Source organism: Tetrao urogallus (assembly GCF_951394365.1).
Source record: "Tetrao urogallus genome assembly, chromosome: 1".
In the NCBI taxonomy this organism is placed as follows: Eukaryota; Metazoa; Chordata; class Aves; order Galliformes; family Phasianidae; genus Tetrao; species Tetrao urogallus.
Window position 1 is genome coordinate 72,667,094 of NC_136813.1, and position 26,344 is coordinate 72,693,437.

General features: G+C 38.5%; 1 protein-coding gene across 1 annotated transcript in view; it reads left to right on the plus strand.

Annotated features, from left to right (window-relative positions):
* The window catches only part of OFD1 (OFD1 centriole and centriolar satellite protein), a gene marked incomplete at both ends in the record, with an annotated part of 29,308 nt that extends 4,392 nt beyond the window's left edge, over positions 1-24,916 (plus strand). The window contains 17 exons of the mRNA XM_079545728.1: positions 509-645; positions 1,988-2,161; positions 2,696-2,802; positions 3,694-3,813; positions 5,577-5,650; positions 6,326-6,417; positions 6,572-6,761; positions 7,464-7,594; positions 7,908-8,019; positions 9,418-10,026; positions 13,435-13,567; positions 16,409-16,509; positions 20,581-20,700; positions 21,734-21,885; positions 22,904-23,065; positions 23,790-23,860; positions 24,871-24,916. Of these exons, the coding sequence (XP_079401854.1) occupies positions 509-645; positions 1,988-2,161; positions 2,696-2,802; positions 3,694-3,813; positions 5,577-5,650; positions 6,326-6,417; positions 6,572-6,761; positions 7,464-7,594; positions 7,908-8,019; positions 9,418-10,026; positions 13,435-13,567; positions 16,409-16,509; positions 20,581-20,700; positions 21,734-21,885; positions 22,904-23,065; positions 23,790-23,860; positions 24,871-24,916 (2,531 nt within the window). The remainder of the gene's footprint in view (positions 1-508; positions 646-1,987; positions 2,162-2,695; positions 2,803-3,693; positions 3,814-5,576; positions 5,651-6,325; positions 6,418-6,571; positions 6,762-7,463; positions 7,595-7,907; positions 8,020-9,417; positions 10,027-13,434; positions 13,568-16,408; positions 16,510-20,580; positions 20,701-21,733; positions 21,886-22,903; positions 23,066-23,789; positions 23,861-24,870) is intronic.
* Positions 24,917-26,344: the final 1,428 nt, after the last annotated feature.

Here is a 26,344-nt window from a genome sequence, read left to right on the forward strand (position 1 = left end):
GCAGTTCCATGTTGGTAAACAATATGGGTGGTTTACATTCATCACTTATCCAAATGCAACCTAAAGTAACAGTGAATAGAGGTTATATGTTCTGGAAAACGTAACTGTAACTGCATGCATTGCTTTTCTGTGTCATAGTGTCTCAGTTTTTTAGGCACAGATTGGGAATTTTTGAATTACAATACACACACAGTATTATTACAAAAATGTAGAAGTTACATGCAAAAGAAAACTCTTGTCCTCTGTAGTAGGGGGGTGAATGTCTAAATATGCCACAAATAGTGCCTGAACAGCTGAGGCTGGCTGTCCTGTTGTATGATGTAGAGCTGATAAATGTCATTTCAGTGCTACCACTGACGCAGGACTTTCTATGATGGTGATATTTAGGTACACTATTTGGTACACTTTGCACAAACCCATAGTGCCATACAGTTTTTGGTGGGGTAAGCATGATGACTAATTCATTTTTAAATTATGATTGTCATGTTGCTTTTCTCTTTTTTTATAGCTGAGAAACTTCAGCTCATCGATGAGCAGTTTGCTGATTCCTATCCTCAACATCATAAATACGAACCTTTAGAAGGCAAACTTCATGAATATAGGAAAGAAATAGAGAAGCAACTTCAAGCAGAGATGTCTCAAAAGGTATCACTGTGGTGACTGAATTTCAGGGAGAAATTTGTGAATATTGACACCTTGTAGACCTTTAACATTTAAGAAAACTTGAAGAAAAATGGCTGATCACGAATAACTACAAATACAAAAGGCAAAGTTCATCAGTTACCAATCTTAGTTTAATGAAATTGCATGTGTATATTCTTATTTATCCTTTTTTTTTTTTTAATAATAAATCTGCAGAATGTTAGGCTCTTTATCCTGATGTTAATTTGGTAACACAATTTTTCTTATTTTGCTTTTAAATTGGTACATTTTGTTTGCTCTTTGACTACTTTGTGTTATTGGGAAATGTTTATGTTTCATAGTAAACTATTTATTTCCCTTCCTGGGTTCAATTTTGAAGCTTAAATTTCAGTATAATGCAAGGCATGAATTGTTGCTATATACTTTGACATAAATTAAATTTTTAATATTGATTAGAATTTACATAGCATTTCAAAACGTTGCACAGAAACAAAATCATAACACACACAACATTATGAATTATTCCATGTTTTTTCCTTCCTGTAATTAAAGACAGAGTTCTTTTGAAGTATTTTACTTCACTCTGTGAATATAAAAAACCTGTCAGCAATTCATACATATGAAAAATGGAGCAGAGAATATACTGCAATTCACTGTATGGTTTGGGGTTGTTTTTGTTTTGTTTTGTTTTGTTTTTTTCAGATCAGTAGCTTATTTCAATAGAAAAATGTGTGAATGTATTCACTGATCAATTAAAACTTTCAGGCACAGTTTAAAAGGCACCCATCTGCATATAAAGTGTTTGAGGAAACCAACTTATTCATTTTTATTAAGATAGAAAAGTAGAAGGATGGAGAGTTAAAACTGAAGTCTGTGCATTTTATCTTCATTTATCCTTGAATTTTTACTCCCTGGTAGGCAGTATATTTTTGGTACGTAAAACATGCTAATTTGGGCATTAAGTTTGTCTTAGTTTAAGTAAAGCAGAAGATGGGAGACTAAAGCAGATACAAATCACTTCTCAATTCAGTTAACTTTAAGATTCTTCAGCAATGTTTAGTGAATTGCTGTAGGACATTTCTAACCCACTTTGTGTATATACAAGTGAGACTGCTGTCTCACTGCTTTTCACAAATCCATCTCCATAGGACTGAACTTCTTGACCAGTCTCACAATTTTTCCACTGCTTCTTTTTTTTATTTTGCTCACATTTTTTCTCACATTTTTCTTCTCTTATGCTTCCTTTCCATCTTCAAATTTTGAAGAATTGCGTGAGGAGAGATTGATTGTCGTTGTTGTTTTGAAAAGGTTCAGTTTAACCTTCTTTTCTTCCTTTATGTAAAAGCTACAACATTTTAAAGAAGTTGAAATAGCCAAGATTAAAATGGAAGAGAAAGCACAGACCCAGAAAGAAATCTCTGAGCTGCGGTATGAGTTAGAAAAGACACATCAAGCAAAGGCTGAAGCCTTGGTCTCTCGTGAAAAGAATGCTATTGAAAGGCTTCAGAAACAACAAGAGGTGAATTTCCAAATACTTGTTCTTAATCTAGTACTAAGTGACTGTGAATCAATTAAACTGTTCTTTTCTCTGTGGCAGGTTTATCTTCAGTTCTTATTCAGCTTATTAGTGGAAATTTGGAATTTACTTTTGTTCTCATAAATAGGGGAACCTGTTCAGTAAATACAGTGATAAGTATGGTTAAATATTTAAGTAAATTTGCCTGGAAAAAGAGCAGTTCTGCAAGCTACTGTTGAGTTATAATAAATGCTTTTTAATCTGTTTTAATAACTTCACTGAATTCAGACCACTGAGATTTTGATACGACTGTTTGCTCTTCTATCTCCAAAACACAGCTTTTAGTTCTACTACACATTCTTTCAGTTGCTTAGAAGAACGCTGAACTAAAAGGGATACATAGTCCACATGGTACAGATATACAGATAGATGTCATTATATCTAGAAGAGTTTCAGTAGCCATTGCCTTTGCTGTAAGCATCTCCTTTAATGATAGATACTGTGAAGTGAAATTAATGGGAATATTTTGTGATTCAGATAGAAGCAAAGGAAGTATATGCTCAGAGACAAAGTCTACTGAAAGATATTGAAGTCATGAGGACCAGAGAGGCAGAACTGAAGCAAAGAATTGAGTCATTTGAAATGTAAGTTGCTGAAGGGCGTTTTCAATTCTAAATGTTGTTAGTCTTCTGGAAAGCATACTCCAAGATGTTACTGCTTCTGTGAAGCTGGAATAGGTTTTTATATATTCCATAAGTTGTGTTGGCATTTTGAAGATTGTTGTGTACTATCTCAGTTGGCTGGGACACCTGATACAAAGAGAAGCCTTTTTTTTTTTTTTTCCATTCCTCTTCATCCAGCCAAAACACTGCAGCATCAATTTGGAGGCAAGGAACCATATATTTGCTTTGAAGGCCTTAAATTAAACAATAATGGTTTTGAAGGCCTTAAATTAAAAAAAATAAACAATCAACACAGGATATAACAGTCCTAACAGTTGCGATGCGTGTATATGATGCTTTGCTTTTTTTAGACTTGTTTTTTTCCTCTAGTAAGAACATTGTCTGTCAGTTTTCCTTGGTCAAACTGGGAAATAACTAAACCGTATTCTGCCAGGTTTTAAATACTACCTAAGTTTATTACTCTGTCATCTCTTTTATATGGCAAAATGAGTATCCCACAGAAATGTGTCTTTTTTTTTTCCTAACAATCCAGCAGAGGGTGCTGATAGTGTTGGGCATGATGCTCGATCTCTTTTGAAGGCTTTCTGGTGTGGAGAGCTGAGCTGGGGTTACCCTAGGAGAGCTGCATAATTGATTGGTACTGGATTTTAATTAGGTCAATTTATTTTCTGTCAGACCTTCTTGTTCTTAATGAGTTAGAATGACAGTTCTAATCATAACTTTAAATTGCTAAGGTGTTCTAAGCAAGCACATCACCTTTAATAGCTCTAAATGGTATTTTAAGGAAAAAAAATTGAAAACTCTGAAGTTTTGGCTTTGTAACTGGTCATTGTATATTTATTAATATTTCAGCACTCAGAAGCTTCAGGAAGAGAAAAATAAAACTATTGAAGATGCACTTCGACGTCGAGAAGTTGCTGTGAAGAACATAGAGGAGACTTATGACCAAAAGCTTAAGACTGAACTCTTAAAGTAATTTTTTCTTTTCTCTCTAATAGAACATATGTTAATTCTTATGAAAATAGAATTTAAAAAATTACAGGATTTCTTTTGAGAAACGTAACAAAGTAAGGACTTATAAGTTTCCACTCTTGTTTTAATTGCCTAGAATTATTTACATTTTTGCTTCGCTAGCAAGACAAGATGTTCTGTCAGATTCAGAAAATGCTTTGTATGGAAAATAATTTGACTTTTGATTATTAGGCTATATTATTTTTGTAGATTAAATCCTGTGTTCTTTAATGGGAAAGAGATGTGAGATAAGTTGTATGTTTAGACAAGAGGATGTGAAGCATTAGTAACTTCCTTTGACCATGATTAAAAAAAACTGGCCCTTTTATGGACACAGAAAAGTAATAGAGGTTAAAGTACGGTTAAAGAAAGGTTGGAGGTTTCTTGGAAAAAGAGTGAGAGACACACCAGCCCACGCAGGCAGGTTAGTTCTTAGCTTAATGCCTCCTTGTTTTTGGGATCTCTGTTACAGGTCACCCTTTCTCACTGACTCTATTCTGCTTCAACATAATTTCAAAGAATTTGCTTTGAAATGCTCTTTGAAATGCTCATCTGTGACCACATTTGAGATTTTCAGTGAGTATATCTCACTGTTACTGCCTTCCTTTGAGTGCTTTGGTCACTTGGTTTCTTGATGCTTTGGTGCAGGCAGATGCTTTCAGTATGTTACTGCTCATGCTTATATCATGGCATGAAACAGTCATCCAGTTAGAAAGGTAAACAGAATGACTGATGTATTGTGTGACTTATTTTTGCAAGCCAACTGTTTGTATCAGCTGCCACACAGTAAGTATTATCTGTGTTGGTGTGTCTTAGCTTAAATTGCAGAGGAAAGAGCAGGTTTTGATGAGAACAATGTCTCAGCTGGAACTCAGTAAGATACCAGGGTTTTGTTAGGGAATGGAATGCAGGCCTAACTGACCCATCTTGGTAACTTGTTTTAATCATTTAGTCAGTAACAGCTACTTACAAGAAATCTTGTAACACTCCTGGAGATTTCCATAACATTGAACAGTAAAGATGGATGACTACTGGGCTGTAAATACCTGGGCAGTGCTCAATGTCTAACTGATTTGTGCTGGCATGCAGAGAAGCCAAGGGGACATTAATGGCCTGTACCATCCAACACCTTCATCCATTATCTGGATGATGACTCTGTGTGCTCTCAGCAACTTTGAACATGAGGCTTAATTAAGGGGAATGGCTGCCACAACAAATGGTGGCGTTTCGATGCAGGTGGACTTTGGTAAACTTGGGGATTTTGCCAACATAAACCTTAGGGTTTTAACAAAGCTTAGTATACAGGGCAGAGAATCCTTCTGCAGTGGCACAAGTGGGGAGAAAGAATGGACTGAGCAGCAGCCTCTCTGGAAGGGACACGGAAGTTCCAGTGAAAGTCAGGCTGATGTGATCCAACAGCGTGCTTTGGCAAATAAGGCCAGCAGCACAATGGGTCACATTAGCAGCAGCTTGGACAACTGGCTGAGGGGTTGTTTTCCCCCTGGTTGTTTTCCCTACTGGTGTAGGCTGCACTCTGAATATCATGCCAAGTTTTGGGCCCCTCAGCTCAACAGAGTTGTGGAGAAGTTGAGAAGAGCCTAGTAGAGGTCTGTGCAGGTAGTGATGGTGACCTCTGAGAAGAGGTTGAGGGAACAGTTAGGCCAGGCTTGATGATCTGGTAGCATCCTGAAGCTGCTTGAAGTTTTCAATCTTCTTGCTTCTAGATACCAGCTTGAATTAAAAGAAGAATATATAGCCAGAACCAATAAAGTTACTGAAGATGAGAAAAAAAATAAAGGTAACCATCTCTCTGTGACTAATACAGCAGCCATTGAGAGCATTTACTAACAGGTATCAAAGCACACAGTTACTGAACAGTGACAGTGTTCAGTAACACAGGTGTTGGTGGCCAGAAAAGCCACCAACTCAGGCTTTGAAAATCATGTAGCCAGATCCAGTGGCAGGTCAGCAACTCCTTGCAGTTTAAAATGCAGTGAGAACCAGGAGCTGGTGCTTCACACGGAGGCTGAAAGCCTGCTTTTTCAGTTTCCCAGCTCTTTCTGAAATTGTCCCAGCTCACTCATTTCCTAATTGAACTCTGGTACAGCCTGATTGAATCGTTGCCAGCTTCTAAATTTATTGTGCACGAGATGTTTAACCAAAGCTTGAGAAGAGAGCTGAGACAGATAGCATGTTTAGACTTCTAAGTTGGGGTCATGTGAAAGAAAAGATATATCATGTGCATATGAATTTGATTTACTTAATTCTAAAATAGTTTTACACATGCATTGTATATACTCATGCAGTGATTTACATAATTTTGAAGGTGTATGTATACATGCATGACATTCAGTTATTATAAATTTTTGAATTAAATTGAATGTTGGACTTAGCAAGTTAAATTTTTTTGCTGATGCAGTCTTTAATGTAATTGTCTATTAACTTAATTCATCATTTGTAATCCTCCCTACAGAAAAGGCTATGCTTTTGCGTGAAGAAGCTGTTGCTGTTAACTCCAAAAAGGAAGAACTCAAGCAAGCTGTGTCACGCACCAAAGAACTTGAGGTGATGTTAAACATAAATTTAGAGAAACTGTATTCTAATAACTGCATGTGAGCTACATTTATAAAAATATAAGTGAAATAAAAACCAGTTTATAGTATAACAGTTTTTCTTCAGAAGCATCTTCATAAACTTCTAAATTGTTCTTTATTTGCAGCTGGATTTGGAATCAGTGAAGGCTCAGGTTCTGTTGGTAAATAAACAGAATCAGTTGTTGACAGAAAAACTGAAAGAGGTATCAGACTATCCCTTGCTAAAGGAGGAGAAACTGGAGCTCCAAGTGCAGAATAAACTACTTAGGCAACAGCTGGATGAGACTCGCACTGAGAACCAGCGTCTTCGAGACAGTCAGTATGAATGATTTAATCCTTTTCTTGTTTGTGTTTCCCTTTGTGTTTTTCTTTAGAAATACATTTTCATTGAAAGACATTCTTTGTATTATGTGTGCTGTTAGTTGGCACTAACCCTCCAGCTGATGAATCTAAGTCCCTGACATTATATTTTCTTCAATATATCTGTGTAGTAGCAATCCTGAACTATCTATCTATAATAACATGAATATCCCTTCCATCTCTTGAAAAGTATGATATTTCCAATAATAGCACTAATATGATTAATAATGGTAAAAATAATATTGCGTCTTGAAGGGTGAGCCTGTGTGGAACCAGGATTTGGACTCCTGGCTTTTGGGTCCTTTCCTTTCCAACTCAGAACATTCTTTGATTTTGTGTCTGTAGTTGTGAAGTGCTGATTATTTTTAATGTGCACCTGAGATTACTGGAAGGTAGAGATGTATACACCAGTTAGGTGGGGTTGTGTATTTTCCTTCTATAGTAGGACAGTATGTCTAGTTCTTAAGCAACTATGTGAACAAAAACTTCAGTCCTTTGTAAAAGAAAGAAAAAATCTTATGCACTTGCTTCAAACGAAGCCTAGTTTTAGAAGACTTTGCTATGTCCTTGAAAACAAACGAGCTTTAAGTTTCAAAGAGATATAGAGAAGTGAACAATTACTCTATGTTAAACTCTGATATTTCTTTTTTGTGGAAGAACTGTCCCAGCCTTCTGCAGAGCACCTGGCCTGTCAAGCAGAGCTGAGGAAGGTGGAACATTCCAGGAGGCTGGTGATGGATGAACTTGAAAGTCATAAGCAGTTTTCGGAAAAGCAGCTCCAAAGTGAGGTAAATGATTCTTTCTTATCCTTGTCATCTTGTTAACAATTATCTGTGTACCTGTGCAGGTTGCTCTGCAGGTAGTTAGGGGAATGCTTTGCACTTTGCTGGTTTTTATAACTTACAGAAACAAGGAAGCAACAACAAACTTCAGCCAACCAAACAACCTGAGTAATCTCTTCAAGCCATTAAGTTGTCAGTGCTGACTTTCACGGGTTTTGCTGGACCTGAAGAACACTTAGAAAGAAATGAGTATTCAAACAGTTGAGATTATTCTACTTTTAAGAATTACTCTCTCTTTTTTCCTCTGAATCTGCTTTAGGTTGAGCGTTCTGCCCAGTTAAAGACCCAGTTGTTGGACTCTGAAGCTACTGTCAGGAAGTTAAATATGCAGGTTGAAGATCTGAAACTACAGCTGAAACAAACACAGGCAGGTTTGTGTCTTGTGCTAAAGAAGTCCTTTGTGAAGTTTGCTTACCTAATCAATGTAAGGACTTCCAGATTCTGAGAAAATCCTTCAGGTAAAATATTGCCATGGAGTGCGTTTCAAGTTTAAAGTTAAAATCAGTTTAAAAGCCTTAAAACTGCACTTTCAGAAAACAAACACATAGGAGGAGTAGAAAAATGTTCTTCTTGGATCACTTACATTCTTTTTATTGTCTCTGTTTCAACTCAGGATAAAGACATTAATATCTGGTGATAACATGATCTTTTTTTTTTTTTCATGGGGGTGAATTGTGTTTTAATGCATTTTGGTTCGGGAATGTTCATAGTAAGAATATTTGTATTTAATCGCTCACTATTTAAATCTAACTTTTAAATGGTCATTGCCAAAACTACTAACTTAAGCACCTCACACAGACATTAGGAAGGCAAATATATTTTGTAAGGCAATTCAGCCCCCTGAAGAAATATAATTCTAAAGATGCCTGTCAAGTTGCTGCTATCAAGCATGATAACTTTCATTTTTGGTACACGTGCAAATAAATTAAAAACATAGAATCGAATTCTGCAATGATTATACATTGCATAGAATATGTTGCACCATAATTCAGTACATGCAATGCCTTCTATTATCCACTAGACCAATATGTGTATTTTCACATATGGCATAACTAACAGTACTGTTTGTAATCAGAAATTCATCAGTGTCAAAATAACAAATATATTTTAATCTAATGAAGAAGTTCTGCTTGGAATTCTATTTTGCAGCATTGTTAACGATGTTATTGAAGAACCATTTAGATAGAATAAAAATAAAGTGGTAATTTTGCTTAGAAAGATGGGTCTTTAGGGCATACTGAAACATGCAGGCGAAGCAGGAAGCTGACAGTTCTGAAAATTTCAATGTAACTGATGATTTTTGAGGAATATTTTTTATGTTTTTATTATTTTAATAACCCATTTGAATGTGTTGGGTTACTTTTTCCTTCTTTCTTTTTGATCTAAATAGAGGCAGACTTTTAGCCTAGCTTGTGTCCAGCACACTGTAATAACGTGATTGGATATACTGCATCCAAAGGGGTGACATTTTGTTTCCTTTTTTAAACACAACTGAATTAATGACAACAAAAAAACTGTTTGGTTAAAATATGTTTATAAGATAGAGTTCTACATGGAGGAATTACATCTGAAGTTAATTAAATTGATGATAATTTGCAGCTATGTGGCTACATAAGAATACATTTAAACTAGTACACTGAATTCTCAAAATTTGAATAAATCCATTTTAAAATTATTTTGATGAAAGAAAGTGCCATGTGTTATTACTTGTGATTAGTTATGGATCTCTCTCTTTGTCTTATCTGTCACTCACATTCTTGATCTGGAAGCTCTGGAAAATGAAGTGTATCGGAATCCCAAGCCTTCGCTCGTTGATCGCTCTGTCATTGACCTCATTGAGGATAGGATTGTACCTCATGATATTTATACAGATAGCATATTCCTGAAGAATCCCATTGTGAGTGATGTGGTCAAGGGAAGTGCTGTGCCAAGAGCTGGCTGTCACCAGCAGTTACAGACACGTAATGCTTCTCCAGATTCTGACCTGGAGTGCATGGCGCAAACCTGGGCTAGAATAAAAGAACTGGAAAAAGAGGCAGAGTATTTGGAAGAAGCCTACAAAAATTACCAGCATAGGATAAAGCAGGATACAACTGCAAGCAGAACACCAAGAAAGATGCAGTCCCCTTTACCTCTCCAGTGTGCTGTTAGTAGAGTCCCCTTGACTATGCAGTGTGAACTTTTGGAGGATAATCCTGGCTCCCAGCATTCTCTGAGCAGTCCAAGAGGTGAAAAATATGCTGGAAGACATGAGCAGCCCGATGCCTTTAAAAATCCTTCAACACCACCACACAAAGCAGTGCCTCCTCCTAAATGCCGTTCTTCTACTCCTGTCTACAAATTGGAAAGAGTTCTCAATAACAAGAACCTTTCAGATGGTAAGTTACAAACGTTACTATGGGATCTGATTGGAGTTCCTCTTGCATGACTCAAAAGGAAAGGTTTAGCACTGGTTACCTTTCACTCATCAGTTTATTTTCTAAGGAGCAGGACAATCATAGCTGCCCCTTAGCAGGGATCACCTGCTCCAGCCCTTGCCCCAGCAGGACACCCAGAGCAGGGTGCCATCCCCACATGCAGGTGGCTTTTGGAGATATCCAGGTGCAGCCTCTGAGCAGTCTGGATTAGTGCTCCATCACCTGCAAAGCACAGAAGTGCTGCCTGGTGTCAGAGAAAGTAGGAGACAGAATGTGCTACCTGTTAGGAATATCCATTCTTTGTGGAAACAATCCCTAAAGAAATACATGGAGGGAGGCTGCATGCACTGCTCTTAGTTCAGGTAGTTTTAAAGGTAAGGCTATTTCATCTCATTCGTGACACGTGTAATCCAATTATATGCAGAGATTGTTTCAGAAGTTGCTATTCAGTATAACTACTTTGGAACACTACTAGAAGTGGTTAATTGTGATTAATCTTCTATCTATATTCTTACCTTTTCATGTAGTTATTGCAGTTTCACATGCACAGCAGAAGGCTGCATCATCTGGCTTCCATTAGATTCTCTTTTCCAACCTGAAAGGTGTAGAATTGCTTTTATTTTATTGGCTGTGGCATTGTCATCAATATTCCTGAGCAGTTGTGAGGGAGAAAGGATTAGTGTTTGGTCTTGAGTTTGGAATATTTTAATTTGCTATTAGTGCCTAAGAATTATTCAGTAACTTTTTTTAAGTGGCAGTACTCAGAAAAGTGAGTGAAATAGAAAACAATTGAAGATTTCAAAGAAAACATGTTCTTCTGTTTCAAATCTGCAGTACATCTGCTTTTTGAATCATGCAGTTCTTGTCGCTCGCTCTATATCAAAATGGATTTAATAGAATGAAAAAAATACTAACATAAATACTAAGGACAGCTTCTGAATAAAAGAAACACAAGAAGGGCAGCTGAGTTTGGAAAAGCGTTGGCTGAGGTGAGCTAGTGGAAAATATGAAGAGCAATGAGTGATGTGGAGGGGTCAAAAAGGGGTTGATTGATCATTGCTTCACAGACCACAGAATCCTATGATGTCTGAAGAAAACAGAAGGAAGTACTTCTTCATATCATGAATAATTTGTGGAATTTATTGCTTATGTGGCAACAGAACTAAATGGGAAAATAAAACATCCCTATTGGGAGGGCCTGGAAGGTGGTGGTGGCAGGGATTTGTGGCCAGAGGCGAGATATCCCTGTTCTCATTTTCCTGTTTCCAAACATTTAATAACAGACGCTCTTGGAAATATGCTACATCTGAACTCTGAACTATTGTGGCTCTCCTTGTGTTTAAACTCCTCCAGCAGTTTAAAAAGAAAAAATGTGTGGTTTCTTCAGTACATTCCTAAATTCTTCAGATAAACTTCCTCAGGTCTTGCCACCTCCAACTTTGCTAAGTATATTAACTATTCTCTCTCTCTCCCTCCTTGTTTGTTTGTTTGTTGAGCTACTGTCTGCTTCTAGAATTAACAGCATCCCATTTGTCATAGTGTTGTGAAGGTTGAAGCAAATAAGTGACTATTTTTTAATTTCTTTTTCTTTTATCGTGGAAGGGTGGACCTGCCTTCTCCTATTATCACTTACTTATCTGTTAAAGCACTACTGCATGATGAAAGCACAAGCTCCTGGAGTGTTTTGAAGTAGATTTTTGTTTCAGAAAGCAGGAAAATGAGTAGAGAAGTAGAGATTTTTTAGACAAAATTTTCATTTTCAAGAAGAAACAAATAATGGGACAATGGATTTAGATGAAGAAAGCTTTTTTAAAAAGCTGAGGAAACTGGTGACTAAGTGTGCTGTGAAGATGCTGAAAGAAAAGATGAGCTGCAAGTTATTTGGCAATCTGGACAACAGACTATTCAAATTAGAAAGAAAGACATTTATAGTGAGACATCAATGCAGACTGATCCTGTAGCTCTTAAATATCAGGAAGTGCAAAAAGTAACACAAAGGATACGTGAGTGCAAATAAATATGAAAGTCATTTTGGCCCTGGAGCATGCCCAGAGAAGGGCAACAAAGCTGTGAGGGGTCTGGACACAAGTCTTACAGGGAGCAACTAAGGGAACTGGGATTGTTCAGACTGGAAAAGAGGAGGCTCGGGGGAGCCCCCATTGCTCTACAACTGCCTGAAGGGGGGCTGTGGTGAGGTGGAGATTTACCACTTCTCCCAGGTAATAGCGATAAGATGAGAGGTGATGGCCTCAAGTTGCACCAGGGGAGGTTCAGATCAGATGTTAGGAAGAAATTTCTTCTCAGAAAGAGTGGTGGGACAGTGGCACAGGCTGCCCAGAAAGGTGGTGGAGTCATCACCCCTGGAGGTGTTCAAGAACTGTGTGGATGTGGCACTGAGGGATGTGATTAGTGGATGGTATTGGTGGTAGGTGGGCAGTTGGACTAGATAATCTGAGTGGTCTTTTCCAACCTTAATGATTCTTTACTTCTATAATTCTACCATCTGCAAGCTTGATTAAAAGCCTTTTTAAGGCATTGTTTTTTTTTTTTTTCCCTTGGTTTCCATGGAAGCTCAAGGTTACTTCTGTCATACAGTCTGTGGCACCCTTCCCTGATAACAAGTAAGGGGATAAGATCTTCAAAATTTTTCTTCTTTCCTTTATCATCCATTTTCATTAATCTGTAGAAAATGAATGCTCTACTTTGTTTCCTAATGAAGAATGGCCTTTGAGAGACCTCAAGCATTCTCTTTTTCTGGTCTAGTATGCATATTGCTAGCTTAGAATACAGATCAGCTGCGTCTTCACTTGATGCCCAGTATGGGAAAAATTCTTAGGTATTTGGCAAAAGGGTTGGATTTTGTGAGGAACAGGAAAGTATTACGGGGAGCTGTTAATCATAGGACGCGTGAGCAGAAAATTTATGATAGCAAAGTATTGTAGAGGAGAATTCAACTACAGGGGGAAAAAGATTAGAAACAGGACTTGGGTAACTGTAGACATGAGAAAATGATTTATTTAAAGGCATCACTGCTTAAAAGCAATTTAAAAAATTGAAATGTTTGTTTGTTTGTGAGAGGGAGCAGAAGGGGCAGACCAGGAGGGTGCTTTTGGGTCACCAGCAGATCTGAAATGCCAAACTCTGTTTTCCAGACAAAGTTGCTCTGCTTTTCTCAGATCCTACACTGCTGGAAATAAACAGTACGAGAAAATTCATATTGCTTACAGAATTGGATGTTAGCAGCCCTGCAGTGGCAGTGCATGCACAGTGCAGTTATAGATGGTTTGTGGAAACCAGGCTCATCTGACAAGTTGAAGGATGAATAAATGATTAATACAATTTGTGTTTTGCTTTTTTCTTATTGTGCAGGTGCCAGTGACTCGTACCTTGCCTCTTCCCAGCAGAGTGTCGATCAGGTGCTTTCTCCTATTTCAAAGCCGCACATTCTTTCACGTTCTGAGTCTCTTTCTTCCTCACCATCCAGTCATGGAGAGAAAATTAGGTAATTTCATTTACGAAACAACATTGTAACCTGCATTTTAAGGAGAAAAAAACCCACCCACAAAACTTCATGGTGGTAGCTGCTTTTACAATTCAAAGAAGCCATGAATTTTATGTCGTAACTTCTCTAAGGGCGGGTAACATTCCCATCCTTAGAATGTCCTCTCCCTTTCACGTTTTCCATATAAAACTTCTCATGTCAGTGTTCTGATGAACATCTGAATGCTGTTCTTTAAAACAAAGTGTGGTGTGGGTCATCATGTTTCAAAAACGCTGCAGGATGTAAATCTATAGTGTCAGTTAGGTTCTGTTTGATTTTATTTCCTTACACAGAAAACCACTTTCAGGCAGCTGAATAGAAGATTTGTTGCTAATAAATTATGTGAAACCAAGTAGATGTAAATGTAATTCTAGCAGTTGGCTCACATGAGTTCTATTGGGATTTGACAGATGTGACTCTTTAGTGGGCTTCTGCATCATCTGTGTACGTATGAACCTGATAAGACTAACAGTAAATTCTGATGTTGTCGACTAACATGAAAACAAACCTCATTTCATAAGACAGTTGACTCTTTAGAGGAATACACTTCATCAAGCTGTAATGCTGACATGTTCTTTTCTACTAAAATCATCTTAGTGTGCCTGCAGAACTTTTCCCAGAATAGGAATTTGCAGTCTTCTTTACATGTGTGATGGGTAGCAGACCTTTTCTCTTGTTCTTTGTGTTTTAAGGTCTTTGCTGAGTAAATGAATAACTCTGAAAAAATTAAGCTGCACAGAGGTCTTCTCTTTTTTTCTGTCTTTCTAATTTCCATATATAAAATTATTCTGTAACTAGTGGTTACCAGTGCCTCCACTTTCCAAGACTGAAATCTTGATTCTTCAGTAAAAGCTCAACTGTTCAGTATCTGATGTGTCATTTCCTAGGAAAAGACACTTGAATCAGAGTCTTGCTTGCCATCGTTCCAGATTTTATTGCTGTGGAAAGATGGTTGTGCTAGGGCAGCTCTAGTGGTCATTTGTAGGGCTCCTATTTTCTTGCTTAATATGCATTTAGTGTAGAGACAGTCTCTCCTGTAGTTAGAATTTTGGAAGAGTCTTTATGTTCTTGGCCTTGAAAAGAAGCTATTGAGATTTTTAGGGACTGTGAGATTAATTCTGACGTTGGTGTTTGCCTTCCCATGGCTCTCCTTTGTCTGTTCATTCACGTTTTCTACAGCGTGCATCAGGTTTGCTGCATTGCTGTGACAGAACTTAGAAAGGGACTGTTGAGTGGTAACTTACATGTTAGGATTTTATGGGAAAATGCTCCGATGCTATGAGGAAATGTACTTCTTTGAAGGGCATTGGAGAATCTGAGCTACAAAAAGGAATCCACTGTGGGAACAGAAAGCAGTATGACCGAGTTGTGTTACAGAGAATAGGCAGTGGGTGGTGGCTGCTTTCTTGGGTTCCTTGCGACAGATGGAGGATGTGTGGTCCCAATAGCTTTGTCGGACTTCCTGCTTTCCCAAGACATCTTTAAAGGGAAAATGTTGTTTTGTTTAGGATTTTGGAGGGTTTTTGTGCGCTGCGCTATTTTCTGTTGCTTTAAGTATTTGAGAAATGCCATGTGTGGGCTTCTCCACTTAGCTCCCATTATTAGGCAAAAGCCACATTACTGATGTCTGCTGTGGGATTAGTTTTGTGACCTGCAGGTTTTAAGTGATGATGGGAACCTAAGTGAAAAGAAAGGAAAGATGCTGTTATAACACCAGTAAACCATTAAGTTCGACTTCTGTCACTGGGGAAGAACTGCTTCTCTGATCAGGGCCTTCTTGTTTATTTATATTTCAAAATATGAGCGGTGTGAAGGAAGCCAGTAAATACAGACAGGAGGACTGGAGTTACAACTCTGACCGTTCCTTTTTCATATATGGCTGAAGCTGACTGAGGCTTGATAGTGGTTTTAGGCTTAAAGTAATTTTATACACTAACAAAATAGTTAAGATGGTGTTGGTTGCTTTTTGTTTGTAGCTTAATGGTCATTCTGAGCTTAAGTCTTGCGATTTATTTGGTGTAAATGGGGCAGCATACCAGCTTGTACTGAACATGTCTCATTACAGGGGTATGGTTTTTTCATTCTCTGCTTTTAGCCCTACGGAAGACCTGAACTGCTTAGAAATTCTAAGCACAAACATATTTATGGAAGGGTGAAAAGCAACAGCTGGTGTGTAGTAAGCTCCTTTGTACAGCGCCGCTGATGAATTGGTGACCTGCACTACTTTTGCTATTCTGATTCTGGTCAGTTTAGTAGAAAGGTCACGTGGGAGATACCATTCTTTCACATCATCTTTCTGATTAGATAAACGGGGATTTAGAATGAGGGCACTAACCCCATTTCTTATTGAATTCTCACCCCTGTGTGTATGTTTCGCCAGACACGTAATCCTAATACGTTTCAAACACATCTGTTAAAATGACATCGAAATGGGAATTAGTTGAACACAGAGCCAAAAGGAGGCTTTTTGGTGGTTTTTTTTATTTTTTATTTCAATTGACTGTGTATTGCATGTTGCATGTCTATTGTTTCAGTCCAGTGCCTTTATGTCATGTGTAGGACTTGGGGAAAGGCTGTGGGGGCAGTACCTTATAGCAGAGGGCTGTCATTCGGTAGAAGTTAGAGAAGTGTATTTACTACCATAACTTTGGAGGCAGAAAGCTGCAGCGTTTTGCTTGCATGAGTTTTACATATGGTTTAATGGGTTGCTATGCATGTAAATAAACTTGTATTTAAACCTCAAACTACTTTTTGCTTAACAGTTGTATTTTAAATTATTTACCTTCTTCCTCCTCCTTTCAGACTTCAGAATCAACGGATAGATAACCAAGATTTCAGTGGTAGTCCAAAACCAGAGAAACTGGTATATGAGGACCTTGAAGAGCACATTTCTCCTCTTGAATGTAAGTTTTAGTGCAATTTTAGACAGTTTATTTAACACCGTAGGGTTTGAGAGTTGCAAGACAATTGTCTTGACAGTTTAAAACTGTAGCCAGAAATGAGAAATTCCAGCTCATGATGGAAATAAGGAAAAAGAAACTGGCTCAGGTAATGAATTCTTTTTCTTCTTATTTGCATCTTTAGAAGAGGGTACAGAATAATAAATAGATGCTAAATTCTAGTTGGTTTTGAAATTTGGGAACATTCTTGTTCAGAAGTCTTGCATAACCTTGTTCTGACTAATGCATGTCAGTCTAACACTTCCTTTAAAACTGTGAGGGTTTTGCTTGTTAGTTTGTTTTAAGGAAAGCATGCTAAGTGTGTAAGCAAACCTGAGGCCTTATTGTATTTGCTGCATAAAACAAAATCACAAGGAGTGGTTTTCATTGACAATATTGGAGCAGTGTTACCAAGTTGTAATTCTGCAGATACGTTTTTGGAGCTATTACTGCTCTTGTTGAGTTTTCCTTCAGTAACTGAGGCTTAGGTTATGAGTTAGAAGTTACTTTTGAAATACGTATAAATGTGCAAGGAACTCTTGAAATTATTTTGGCATTGATCAGCATCATAGAGCATGTTTGGAACATGGTTAAGTTTCTGAAACACAATTTTTATCTTTTTATTTATTTGTTTGTTTCTTTAATTTTTTTGATCAACTTTGGTAGCAGGGGGAATTTTGTCACTGTGTTGTCTTTCGTGTTGTGTGCTGCAGAAATGTTTTCTTTTTTTATGCACTGGAGTCAGTTGTAGAAAATTTCACGTGTAAGGAAGGTACTGTAGAAAAAAGAGAATAATAGAAGTTAATGTTCTTTATTGCCATTTGTGTATGAAGACAGAAATAGAAGCGCAGTTATGGGCTTAATTTCCTAGTTTCTCAGCATTTGAAGAACCTATTAATGGTGGGCCTGAGCAGCTTTATCTCCTATGGAAACATGAGTTTAATTTAAGTAAAATTATCAGTGAGAAGGATGTGAATAGTATGCTTTAACACCTTCCTCATTTCCAAAATTCATCATGTTTATAGTCAGTCTTGAGACTGACAGATGTCATTGGATCATACATCATTCACAAACTGATAGTGAAGAGCTGGTTGTTATGTGGGAGACAGAGAACAACTGAGTTTCAAGAAAATATGCTTCACTGGTGTGTTTTCTCAAGTTGCTTTCACATTAGAGATTTTTAGGAACACATTTCAATTTTATTGTGTCACATATGTGAATGGACCAGCATTTTCTTGGCAGCTGGGCCTGAGTACCTGCTGTGCCCAAATAACTTATTGCCACTGTATCATTCAATGGCACATGGTAGTCAGTAGGAATGATATTATGAATTTGCATATATCAACAATTTCTAAATTAACAGTACTTTAGTTGAGTCAGACTGCCTGAATTCTCATGATCTAGAAGAGGAATCAGAATGGCTAAAAAAGGGGGGACAGTAACTTGGGGGAAACTATGAGGGAAGAACGTAAAATCCAAGTAAACATAGTACATAAGGTATGAGAGGGAAAGAAAGGAAATTGGTGAGAGTACAAAAAAAATAAATCAGTGGAGTGAAGGAGATACCACAGAATATGGGGCCCCCAACACAAGGAGCTGTTGGAGTGGGTCCAGAGGAAGGCCATGAAGATGATCAGAGGGCTGGAACACCTCTCCTATGAGGACAGGCTGAGAGAGCTGGGGCTCTTCAGCCTGGAGAAGAAGAAGCTCCTAGGAAATTTTAAAGTGGCCTTCCAGTACTTGAAGGGGCCTACAGGAAAGCTGGGGAGGGACTTTTTTGAAGAGTGTGTAAGAGACAGGATGAGGGGAAGTGGTTTTAAAATCGAAGAAGGTAGATTTTGACTACATGTTAGGAAGAAACTCTTTACAATGAGGGTGGTGAGACACCGGAACAGGTTGCCCAAAGAGGTTGTGGATGCCCCATCCCTGGAGGCATTCAAGGCCAGGCTGGATGGAGCTTTGAGCAACCTGGTCGAGTGGGAGGTGTCCCTGCCTATTGCAGGGGATTGGAACTAGGTTATCTTAAAGGTCCCAAACCATTCTATGATTCTGTGGTTTTAAGGTGGCGGAAGAGAATGTGGAAAGCCTTGTAGCCATACTTTGAGTGAGCTTATCATGGTTTTATGATTTTTGGTTATCGGTATTCCGCATCATAACATCATGTAGTGCACTGGGAGTTTAATTGTTAATGCTCCAGTTCTGGGCACCCGTCTGGAAGAGAAAAAGAACTGCACACCCCAGGGGGCTTTGCAGTCAGAGAGGAGATAGAACTCCTGGCAAGGTCACCCGATGCGCTCTTCTTCGTCTGCTCCCCTCCCTGCTGCTCAACCAGACTGCGCATCTCACCTCAGTGTTATGGTGAGGCCTGTCCACTTTTCGGACATTCTCTCTCATTGTATTTGAGACAGAGCTTTAGCAAGAACTGGTTGGGTGTCAGCTGCAATTACTTTGAGTTATGTGCTAGTCTTAAGGATGTGTTGCATCTCTTTCTGTCCATCTTTACAGAAAGGAATGAATGTGTATGAGGAAGTTTGTATTTTTTTTTCACTGCACAGTAACCATGGGTCTTACAGTACTGTTTTGTCTGTTTTTCCTGCTTATGCAGTCAACGGACTTCTAGAAATTAGAAATAGAAATAGATGTTAATATTTAACCAGAACCTGTTTGTAATAGGATTCTTTTTTATCTATTTCAACGTTGCAAATACCCTGAAACATACCGATGCTTCACAGGGGAATAATTTTGATGTTGAAAACCTTATAATTTAAACCTGAAGAGAGGAGGAAGAAAAATAATAAAGGAAAACATTTTCTTTTGAGTGTAATAATCCATTATTATGGTCTTATGTAAAACATACGGAATTGAGTTGCCTTGGCAAAGCTGATAGCACCTCTTGTGGCTTGTGTAAAAAGCTGAAAATATTCTCACCCATACCAGACAGGCTGGATGCCCTGTCCATGGAGGTGTTCAAGGTCAGGTTGGATGGGGTCCTGGGCAGCCTGGTCTAGTATTAAATGTAGAGATTTGAGGCCCTGCGTGTGGCAGGGGGCTTGGAGCTTCACGATCATTGAGGTCCCTTCCAGCTGAAGCCATTCTATGATACCAGTGCTAGGCTGGCACTTGGGCATAACTTTTCTGTGATGCCTTCGTCTAAAGATTCCTGTACAATAATTTTAATTGAAGAGATTCAGACCATGCTGAGAGAGAGACTGCTCAGTTTGGATGTGTTTTCATCATACAAAATACTTCAGTATTTACTGCAGCGTGGAAAAATGTTTGAAACCTCGATAGTATCTGAAAGATGGAACATTTATATTCTCTAGGCCTCGACCCAAAATGTAAGGAGATATGTGAGGTATCTGCACTGCGTTACATGAAATGTTTGGAAATATGGTTCTGTGTATTTTGTGTTGGCTGCCTACCACAAGTGGCAACGTTTTGCAGTCTCCTGTAATGCTGGGATAATAGCAGTTTGTGTATTTTGCAAATAAATCTTGAAGATGGAATTGAGTACAAGTACAGCAGTTGCCTTTTTTTTATTCAGAGCCATTTTTCACACGTGAAAGTATAATGCAGAGTATTTGAGTTAACATTATCCATCCTGTGCCCTGAAGAAGGCAAGGATCCTAATGAAATATGGGATCAAGTAATTAAAAGTTGTTTTATGTGCGTGAAATGGATGAGTTAAGTTTGGACATGTAATTTTTTTGCGATCCGTGTCATGATTATGTAAAGAAATGAAAACATTTTGATTTTCTATTATATATTTATTCATGATTGTGTTTTGGCTTGGTAAACAGATGAGTTCCAATAGCTAATTTAAAAACTAACAATTCGGTAATTAAATAAGCAAGCACAGCCTCTGATAATTCTTCATCCTCAGGGACACGGTCAAGTTTCCATGGAAGGAAAATGCTCAATTAGTGCTTGTATTTATGAGCTCTAATGCAGCCATTCCCACACTTTGTGTCCATTCCTTTGCTCCGCTATTGTGATTACAGAATAATGAAGCCATTGTTCGCATTTCTTCTCCAGATCAGGGGGACATTCCAGAGCAGTGTGAAAGTGATGTCTTGCATCCATCTGGGGACACTGTCAATGGAAACCATGTCACAGCCACTGTGCGAGCAACAGCCACTTCTCCGCAGGACTTGAGTGAGTTCTCAGCTCAGAAACAAAAGTGAATGCCCCTTTTAGATGTCAACTGCGCAAAACAAAAAGCTAAATATTGAACATTCTGTAGGTCTGGGTGCTAAAGTGATTGAAAACTTATCCCAAAAGCATTATGAAGTAAAGAAGAAGGAATGTTTTCTTTTCTTTACTCCATGAGGGTGACTTTTGTCGCCCTAATTTTGGTTAAACGCGTTTTTAATTAAAATATCCCCCCCCCCCCCTTCTTTCTCCAACTTCTCCAGAGAGGATTTTGATTTTTCTTTTCACCTTTTTTTAGAATGATTATTGAATATTGTCTCTGTTCTTGGATATTTTCTGTACTGTATGTGTGGACCATTCCTATTTTTCTCTTCACTCTGTTCCCAAACTGCGTTACCACAACGCTGATTTAATTCTTTGGGTGGACAGAGGTGATTGCAATGCAGCATATGCAGCTTTTCTAGTTGTGCTGGCTAGCAACACTCTATTTTTATTTAGAGAAGAGCTTGCTAGCTTCCAACCCAGTTGCCCAGTTTTTGGTTTGCCCATCAAATTGCCATCTGAGTGCTGTTCCACTTATGTGGCTTTTCAATATACTGGTCACATAGGCAGTCTGTCTTGCAGTAATGTTAAGAGATTTTTAAAGTACTTTGCTTTATAAAGAATTAGATCCAACCACATTGCTGAGAGGGAAAGGATATAGCATGGGCTGTAAAGTAACAGATTTAATGAGAAAGTTCAAGATTGGAATGAGAATTGCAGAGAGAGATTTGCCAGCTCTGCAGCCCCCATTCGGGTTCTCCCGTTCAACTCTTGGGCAGTCATACATCAGGCTGAAATGTATTGAAGTGGAAAAAAAATGCTGCCAGATATATAACTGTGGTATATGTATTAAAAAATAAATAAATAAAAATCCAGTTGTTTTTCATTTACCCTTAATGCTATCCAGGAACCTGTAACTCACTTGAGTGCTACTGTAGTAGGTTACAGAAGTATACATGAATCATATCAGAGAGGTTGAAATAATTTTTCACAGCTGTGTTGGATCAAAGAGAGACTGAAGAAAAAAATACAGAAGACAAACACTGGGAAGAGGAGAAGAAGGCCGGAGAAGAAAGGAGAGAGGGAGAACAACAGGGAAGAGGGGAAAGGGAGCAAAATGAAATGGAAGAGCTGAAGAACGAGACGGTGATTAAATATTTTAATTTCTGACAGTAATGGGGCTTTGTACTGCCATATTATTTTAGAAGTTAAAATAGATGTGGGTTAGAAATAGATTTTTTTATTTTTATTTTTAGACAAAAGTAGTAGAGGCAAAGTTCTTTAATACATTTGTATGACTAACCAAGGGATCTTGCTAGAATCATAGAATCACAGAGTGGCCTGGGTTGAAAAGGACCACAATGATCGTATAGTTTTAATCCCCCTGCTATGTGCAGGGTCGCCAACCACCAGACCAGGCTGCCCAGAGCCACATCCTGCCTTCATCATCGAAGCTAGAGCTTGTTGTGCCAAGTAACTTTTCCACTGGAAATGGATGCTTTTTATTCCATTCTTCATGTTCATGTTCATACGGTTTCATATTGAGAATGCAAGCGATACACTTGTCATCTATCTGGTCTGCACTTGCTGCTGTGTGACATCACCAGAATGTCTTAATGTCCATCTGTTCATTAGCCTTTATCAGGGTAACTACCCTAGCTAGGGTGTCTATGGGGTAGCAGAGATTATAAGGAGACTGTATGGAGTTTAAATCCTTTTGAACTAATGAGCACATACTGAAATAGCGTTCTGGCTTTTTGGGTACTGTATAGTGTTTCTTTTTTTTGCTCCCCAGCTGCCTTTCTTCTTCCTCTTCCCACTCTTAAGACCTCAGTTAATTCATTTCAGTGAATTACACAGCCTCTCAGTGTCAGCTCATCTTCTTCAGTCCACATGCAGTTGTCCACCTCAGCCATGCTCGTCGGCCATAGAGAGAAGGACCTCAGTCCTCAAAATGTTTCAGGCATCCCAACAAAGAGGGTTTTTTGAATGATGCTTCTTGAATTTGACACTTGATTTTGAACTGCATGTAGCAGATGTAATGCTGTTTATGCTAGCACATTTCACTAAGTTTTTGCATTAAACCCTGCAGGTGTTTAGGTGTAAAGGTAATTTTTTACCTGATCGGTATTTAATTTTGATTTTTATTTTTTTTGTCTTAAAGTTGATCCAGGACTCGATGAAAATGGATGAAGAAGATAAGGGAGAAAAATGTGAAAGCAATAATTCTGATGTTGAAGAAGTTGTAAAGCATTCTACTCCAAACCCATTAGAAAAATACATGAAAATAATTCAGCAGAGGAGAGAGCAGGAACTGGCACATGAGGTGATTATTCTTATAAGGGGCCCTCAAAGTATTAATATATATGTATTTTTAGGTATCAGTGTTTAAGCATAAATATGCCCTCAATTTTTAAAATCCTGTGTTTAAATATGGTATTTTGAAATCCTAACTAAAATGCAGCAGTTTGGATCTGTAAAGGTCAGTTTGTGTTCCACTACCACAGCTGATCACATTGGCAGCTCGAGGATGGAAGGTTTAGATCAGATGTCAGGGGGGAGCCCTTTACAGAGAGAGTGGTGAGGTGCTGGAACAGGCTGCCCAGAGAGGCTGTGGATGCCCCGTCCCTGGAAGTGTTCAATGCCAGGATGGATGGGGCCCTGGGCAGCCTGTTCTAATGCCAGATCTAGAGGTTGGAGGCCCTGCCTGTTGAATTTGGTTGGAATTTGATGACCCTTGGGTGCCCTTCCCACCCAAGCCATTCTATGATTCTGTGACAGAATTCAGCCTGGCAGAAAGAGAAATGTGGCCTGACAGAGCAAGAGCATGGGCAAACATGGCTTCGATGACAAACTGCTGCATACTTCAGTGACTGTCCCAGACTGTTATTGCAAAGCTCCGTCATTCTACATGCAGTCCTTCATTGGCAAAAATGAGCTGGCTCTCCCAAGTGATTTTTATTTTCAGTTAGAGCAGAAGCAATTATTACTTGCTTAAATTTTGATTTAAGAATTAGTTACAAAAAGTGTGTTTTCCTCTTGGCTGCCAGGATTCAAAAAAGGAAGAAATACAGGACGTATCACTCATAGAGGGAATCACATCTAGTGAGAAAGACGACAGGTAAGGATCATACATTTCTTCTAACGACTTCCGTTAATAAATACAGCGTGAATTAGGGCTAAGAAGAAATCTGCCTCTCAAAAAACAAAATAAAAAGCAATAAGCTAGTAATAAAAAGTAAAAATATTGGAATAACTGAGGATCCTCCCAATTTTTATACAGGTAATTAAGTTGTGAAATTAGAGTCCAGGAACCTACATTCCATGATCTGTTCCAATAGCTGTTGCAATTAAAACTCTTATCTGCAGCTGAGCAGTGTCTCAGTTTCTTTGCATAGAAGTGAAGCCTGAGGGATTTTTCTTGGGTAATGACCCGATGCAAATGTGTCTGTGCTGTACCTAGCAGGTAGTCTGTTATTTGCATTGCCTCCAGCTTTGATTTATTGGAAGCATCGTAGACTTCTGACAAACTGGTTCACACGCTATTTCAGAGAGGTTTATGACAGCCTGTGCACGTCCCACATTTCCTTTGGGGTACTTCTAGAGATCAATAAAGATACATTGCCTTTAGTTCTTATATAGGGGATAAATATCTCCATGATAGGGGAAAAATACCTCTATCAATCCAATATTTTGATTTATTCGAAGATGTACAAGTGAAAATGTTTCTAAGGAAAAAGTAGAGTGCATTAAAAAATTATTTATGTATAGTGTATATATATACGATTCAGTATGATCTGTCCCTTTGAAGTGCTACTGTACATACCAGCCCCTATGCTGGTTCTTCTGAATTACACCTGGATGGTGTTCTTTTCAGTGGGTGAGGGTGAGCACGACAGAAGTATGAGATGGGAGTGCCAGTAGATAGGGGAGGTGGGCCACGCTCACTGCTAAAGGCTCACTTACTCAGTTCACAGGAACAGCACAGACGGACGTCAACTGAAGTGGTGATTATGTGCAGGCTCTGAAATTGTGTTGAACTTTTAACTTCCACTTTAAAACAATATATTTAAAAAAAGAAGCTACTTAAGACTCATGCCATATTTTCCTCCCCTTCCGTCCCGCATACAGCGCTGCAGGCATTTCTCATGGAGACGATGATGACAACTTCTGGTGAACAACAGCAAGTGTTTGGGTTTTTGTTTTTAACTACAATAAAAATGTTTTTAAAACATCTTTCTGGCTGCAAATGAAGTCAGAGTAAGCCCTAGGCCCAGGAATTGCAAGCTGTGCAATTATAAATGAATAAAGCTGATACTGAAGTCCCACTGCTTCAGTCACTGCACTCCAAGAGTCCCGATGCATTACTCATGCAGGTGGAAGAAGAAGCACTGTAAATTGGTGTGTCCAGTGAATGGCCTTGGCCTTGAATCCCTAGAGTCTTCTGCAGCTTTTGAGGTGTTGTTCCTGCCCTCCCCCCCCCCCCCTTCCTCACCACTTACCAACTGCAGGTCAGTGGGATAACCAAACTTCTTGTTACACATCACACAGTTGTATGTTTTTAGAGGCATCTGGTGGAGACCCCTGGCTTGTGTGACAGAGCATTAACTTGCTTGTTACTGCTGCAGCACCAGAAGTGAACACTTCTAAAGCAGCCTTATGTCTCACTTTGTTGGTATTCACCAGCCCAGAACGGAGAGATTCAGATAAATATGCTATTTGACTCACCTTTATTTAAGCTTTGCATTTTGTAGGTAGAGTATAGGCAAGATTGTTAAACTTTATTTACAGTATAAAATACAGTATTTTTATCAATGGAGTAATTCTGTCTGGCAGCATATAGTACAACTTGCGGTGTACTGAGGCTGCTTCTCCTCCCCTACCTTAGAAGAACGTGAAGCCCAGTTTGACAGAACATAGGGGCAAAACATGAAGGTCTGCCTTGAATTCATACAGATTCCCATAAACGAGACAAACTTGACTTTTTGAAATGGAGATTAAAAAACATTTCCAGGCTCGACTAACTTTATACGCTGCCAAATTTACAAAAAGAGCTTCATTTTGTCTGCTGTCAGGAAGGGGATGGATAGTGCTTGGTGCTTTACGCTGACCTGGAACAACTACCAGTACGCCATGCGAGGAAGACTCGCTGACTTACCACGCTGAAGCACACACCTACAGGGCAGCCTCCTGCTCTACATTACCAAATGGATAACAATGAACAGAATGTGCTTCACTTCAGATAGAGATAATAAAACAGATGAGCTGGTATAGAGTAGCTACGGGTCTGTTTAAAATAAGCATACCACGACTGTTGTCTATTATCTACAAATATTTATTTTAACACTTGGATGTAACTACAGGAAGCCCTTGGCACTGATAGAAAATATTGATTCACTGTTAGGTTACAAAAATTTATACATAGCAAAATTTAATGCTCTTTACATAAAAATATTAGACTACTTAAACAAAACTTCAAAAACTCCCAGTAATAGCTACACTGAATTAGAAAAGAATTAGGCTTTAAGACACTGCCTCCATTATTACCCTTATGCAAACACTGGGCTAGAACATCACCTGCATTGCCGTAGAAATGTCTCCTTCA